Below are 5,263 nucleotides of genomic sequence, written 5' to 3'. Positions count from 1 at the left end.
AATGCCTAAACTTTATTTTTTTTTTACATTTATACCGCACAAATCTTTTTTATCACTTCAAAAATGACACCATTTTAACTTCTAGAATGCAAGTAAAACTTGAAGTTTAGGTGTTACATGTGTAAATACATGAAGAATTGGTTTTGGTAGCAGTAAAGGCCTCGTCTTCTTAGACTAGATCTGCCTATAAGCTTCCCGCCATTTGAATATGTAATTGTTGTGATTTATGCCTTATATTTTCATTGTGGCACCTCCAATTACCTTCAAAAATACCTGCTCGAGACTGCCAAAATATGCCCTACCAATCTGAAATATAGCCAAACTGTCATCAAGTGATAAAATACTTCATGATGAAAGATTCACACAGAACCCTCACCAAACCGAAAAATTATTGCATACGGACATCGCATGCAGAGATGCATGCATGCGGTGTCGGATCTACATCGTAAATCACGGTCATCTACGGTGATGATGTATTTCGGTGGACCTCAATTTAAATTTTTTTTATTTTTTTTAAATAAAAAAAATTTTGATTGCATCCTCACCATAGATCATCGTGATCTACGGTGTAGATCGGATACGGCATGCATCTCTGTCCGTATGCAATAATTTTTCCACCAAACCATACCTCTCCACAATCCCTGTTATTTATTTGAAAATTAAAAAAAAAAAAAACACAAAACTAACATTAAAATTTAGCCATGAAACATAACAAGGAAAACATACAAATAAAAATAAATGTGTATGAAACATCTTCATTTACCAAACAATTTTAATTGCAAACAATAAATTGCTCAATATTCATTGAGATTGATTAAAGAAATTGAAATAAGACATGCCCTTTTTTTTAAGATTTCTAGATGTTTCTATACACATGTGCTATCGTTGTTTATACCTTCGATCTATCTTTCCCTGCGTGAAAGTGTCTTATTCATCCATTCTTTGGGATTTGATGACTTCATCTCTTCTTTTGAATGTCTTCGTAATAAAAGAATTTTACTAATTTGGCGCTAGTTTTAAAGACGTTTTAGTTTTCCTTCTTATAGTATTTGAAGCCAAAAAAGACAGTTCAATGCAATCTCAGAAAAAACGGATAGAAAAAACATGAAATGCAAGTGAAATATCATTGTAATTCTTTATTAATTTATTTTTGGTCCAAAAAATATGAACATTTAACAATTTAGAATAAGTTAAATATTAGTCTTATCATGCAGATCCACACATATAAATAAAGTTCAAGTATATGCATGTACCAAGCATATTATGATTAATGAATGAAAATGAAGCTTTGCATAGTTTCTTCTAACTCTAGGATTTTGTGCTTTTCACTGTTTCCCTCTTCTTCCTTCACGGGGTTCTTCAAACTTGTTGGACAAATACAAATTTTAGTTGAATTAGCATTGTAATTCTTTTCATAGTTCATTTTTAATTTTTTACTTTAATACCCTTGACAACATAGCCATTTGTCAATCGAGAGAAGATCAATTATTAGTCTTATCTTGCATAAAATTTTGTTACAAAACAAAAATCAAAAGGGCATGTAATAAGCAAATTATGGTTATTGAATAAAAATGATGAATTTTATGGTTTCTACTTTGCCTAACTCATGTGCCAAGTTTACCTCCCTTCCTCCTTCATCCTTCCTCCTTCCTCCACCTCTACAAGTCTTCCACACTATACTATTGCATCTCTTTATGTAAATGGCATCCCAGTACCACTAACTTTGCCCGAAGAGTCATCATTCGCACTTTCAACTTGATGATTATCAATATTGTGATAGTTAAATTTCAAGAAATCCCTAAAGTTCTCAATGTGATGTAGTTCTATATTACTATTCTCGAGTTGTTAATCACCATAATGTAGCCAAATCTTAAAACCAAAGTCAAAATCATGCAAAATTCTCACCTAAAGCAAGTCAACCCAAATCTTAAACCAAAGTCAAAATCATGCAAAATTCCCACCTTAAGCATGTCAACCCCCAACCTAATTATTTTCATTTATTTTTAAAAATCATTATTAGTTACTGTCGCTCTCCCATTTTCTCTCAGGATTGGTCTTTCATGCATTGTCCTTCCCCTATCTTTGTTTTTCATTCCCTTCTCGTTTTTTTCCTCTGCAATTTGCTTCTTTACCATCTTGATTTTCATTCCACTCACACTAATTACTTTTTATTTATTGAAAAATAAGTACAAGTATTAACTAATAGTAAACTTATCACCCCTAGTATTTACGACAAACTTCTGTGACAATTGAATGGCAATTTGAATGATACTTTAAGATTGGAGCGCATTATGATTTGCTCAAGTGTTTCTAATAGACCAGCATAGTTTGTTTGATGAAATGGTTGATGCTTAAGTGCTTCATTCATGCAATTGAGAAGTTCCGAGTGATTTCTTCATTGTTTATTTCTTTGTAGGTTTTATATGCTGTTGTTTCCCAAAAAAATTCTCATTGTTGATTACAAAAAGAAATTACAAAATATCAAATAATAGTATAAGATACAAGAGAATCAAACATATTAAAAAGCTGCAGAAAAAATGGTCATCACTCATAAACTCAAACTATTAAACTAATACAAACCTTAATTGATGAAACATATAGTCCAACTTTAATACTCTTTTGATAATATTTGAAATCAGTCCTCACGCCAGTCAAATCTACAGTTGTCATTGCAGCATCTGTAGAAGGTGGTCATGGGCTCATCGGCAGAACGGATCTGTATCTGTCTGAAGTATGCCTCTCCATTATGGCATTTCGGGCAGGTTGCTGCGACACAGAGAGAATAAAAACTGTTATTTATAGTCACGGGCAGTATAAAATATTGGAGTAATCTAATAAAACTTTTTTTTCCGTCAACTAAATGCATCGTAAATGCTGCGAACAAATCAGTGATTGAGTGGTTAGAGGCTTTATCTCCAGGCCAACAACCGGCGCTCCAACAGACTAACAAAAGTGAACAAGTACTCGCCAAATCCAAAATAAAGAAAATGTATTGTAATCAGCACCCATGGCAAGCAACTTGTAATGCCAATTTAACCAAAAAGCATATAGCCTTTAGCCAAATTTTGATGGTTGTAACCTTTTCTAAACGTGGTTATAGAGTTGTCCTGGGAAAGTAATTTTTTTAAAGTTTTCTGTGAGTATTATAAATATTTCCTTTTAGAAGAATTGACAACAATTTTCTTGCAGGTATCACACATAGCAATTTTAGTTATAGAACATAACTTTCTACAATAGAAATTTTAAAAAGTAGCTAGAAAACAAAAGTCAAATAAAGGTGTGACATTGATGTGAAAAGCAAAGAAATAAAAAAATTACCTCAAACAGATCTTAAATTTGCTCATGAATATGAATATAAATTTCAAATTTAAATTGTAGGTAGCCCTGAGTATGAACATGAATCTATGTTGTAATTGACGGGGCAACTGAAATAACTGACGAAGTGGTCCTTGCATGTAAAGATGAACTCATGCTCACTAAAGGTGATTTAAGGTTTGACACATCATGATAATTTTGGTTCCTAGTTTCCTAACTTAATACTCACAAAATTATGGGGATAATAAATTTGCATTGGTACTGCAATGAACTTATTAATAATTAAAGCTATAAAAAAAACATAGATTTGAAAGTTCGATTGAATCTAAAAGAGAAGACCATTCTCCACTGATGTTTAAGACATCTAGGCTAGCTTATACGAGGAGGTTGTTTGTCCTATCAGACATTTCATATTTTGTAATGTGCATATGTTGACCTCTATATATGTTTCATAAGATAAACAGATTAGACACGACAAGAGTAGTCAATGAGGAATAGGATGCCACGCAAATTAAAGGTCAAAATAACTCAATATGCTCAATGTCGCTTAAAACATCATCAGTTGGTAGAACAAACATAGCCAATATGTCCATAACACTAAGATTGTCTGATAAAGACCACTCAATAAAGACAATGGATAATGGATGTGATGACATGAGACTCAAGTTTAAATAATTTTGATCGTAGCAAAAACTACTTAATTGAAGTCCGTACACAAAATGGATTGTGCAACCACATTTGAAACATCAAAATTACTTGAGAAGATGGCATTTATGATCGAAATGAGAAAGGATGATAAAATAAATGAGCTACGTACATAATGCATGCAAATAGGCTCGAATAGATCGTGTGGATGTATCCAAAATAATGAAAATAAGTACATAAAGCACTCATTATTGGGTCCTTGGATACAAGTTGGTAACACACAAATCAAGACCTCGACACAAAATTTGAGGCAGCACATAAATCAAGAATGCATAAGAAAATAGTCTATATATAATTATGCTACCCTCGCAACCCAAGATCCCACTAGCTTACCCTTATAATTCGTAGCCCATGCTCCATCTACAACTTTTTCTGATCAGGTATTGCAAAAAAAACATAGCCAATATGTCCATAACACTAAGATTGTCTGATAAAGACCACTCAATAAAGACAATGGATAATGGATGTGATGACATGAGACTCAAGTTTAAATAATTTTGATCGTAGCAAAAACTACTTAATTGAAGTCCGTTGACAAAATGGATTTAAATAATTTTGATCGTAGCAAAAACTACTTAATTGAAGTCCGTACACAAAATGGATTTAAATAATTTTGATCGTAGCAAAAACTACTTAATTGAAGTCCGTACACAAAATGGATTGTGCAATCACATTTGAAACATCAAAATTACTTGAGAAGATGGCATTTATGATCGAAATGAGAAAGGATGATAAAATAAATGAGCTACGTACATAATGCATGCAAACAGGCTCGAATAGATCGTGTGGACGTATCCAAAATAATGAAAATAGCTACATGAAACACTCATTATTGGGTCCTTGGATACAAGTTGGTAACACACAAATCAAGATCTCGACACAAAATTTGAGGCAGCACATAAATTGAGAATGTATAAGAAAATAGTCTATATATAATTATGCTACCCTCGCAACCCAAGATCCCACAAGCTTACCCTTATAATTCGTAGCCCATGCTCCATCTACAACTTTGTCTGATCAGGTATTGCAAAAAAAAACTAAACTAAACCTAATACCATAAACTCTTCTCCTTCATATGATGACAACTTATGGGATTTAAATTATTAGTACTTACTAAATCCTATAAATTCGAACTTAGTAAATCATGAAATGGTTAAATCCTAGAAAATGTTTGGTAGTGGATTTAATAAATACCGTTAAATCCTATAAATTTTTTTTGTCAACTTTTGCCAAATTTAAATGT

At 32.3% G+C, this 5,263-nt stretch overlaps 1 protein-coding gene across 1 annotated transcript in view; it reads right to left on the bottom strand.

The window, feature by feature from the left end:
* Positions 1–2,458: 2,458 nt before the first annotated feature.
* LOC110027010 (DNA-directed RNA polymerase III subunit RPC10-like) overlaps positions 2,459–5,263 on the bottom strand; it is a gene marked incomplete in the record, with an annotated part of 37,236 nt that continues 34,431 nt past the window's right edge. The window contains 1 exon segment of the mRNA XM_020728268.1: positions 2,459–2,766. Within this exon segment, the coding sequence (XP_020583927.1) occupies positions 2,636–2,766 (131 nt within the window).

This window comes from Phalaenopsis equestris, unplaced genomic scaffold (assembly GCF_001263595.1).
Source record: "Phalaenopsis equestris unplaced genomic scaffold, ASM126359v1 Scaffold000411, whole genome shotgun sequence".
NCBI classification, from domain to species: Eukaryota; Viridiplantae; Streptophyta; class Magnoliopsida; order Asparagales; family Orchidaceae; genus Phalaenopsis; species Phalaenopsis equestris.
The sequence above is the reverse complement of the archived record's forward strand: the minus strand, read 5'-3'. Positions and strand labels throughout refer to the sequence as shown.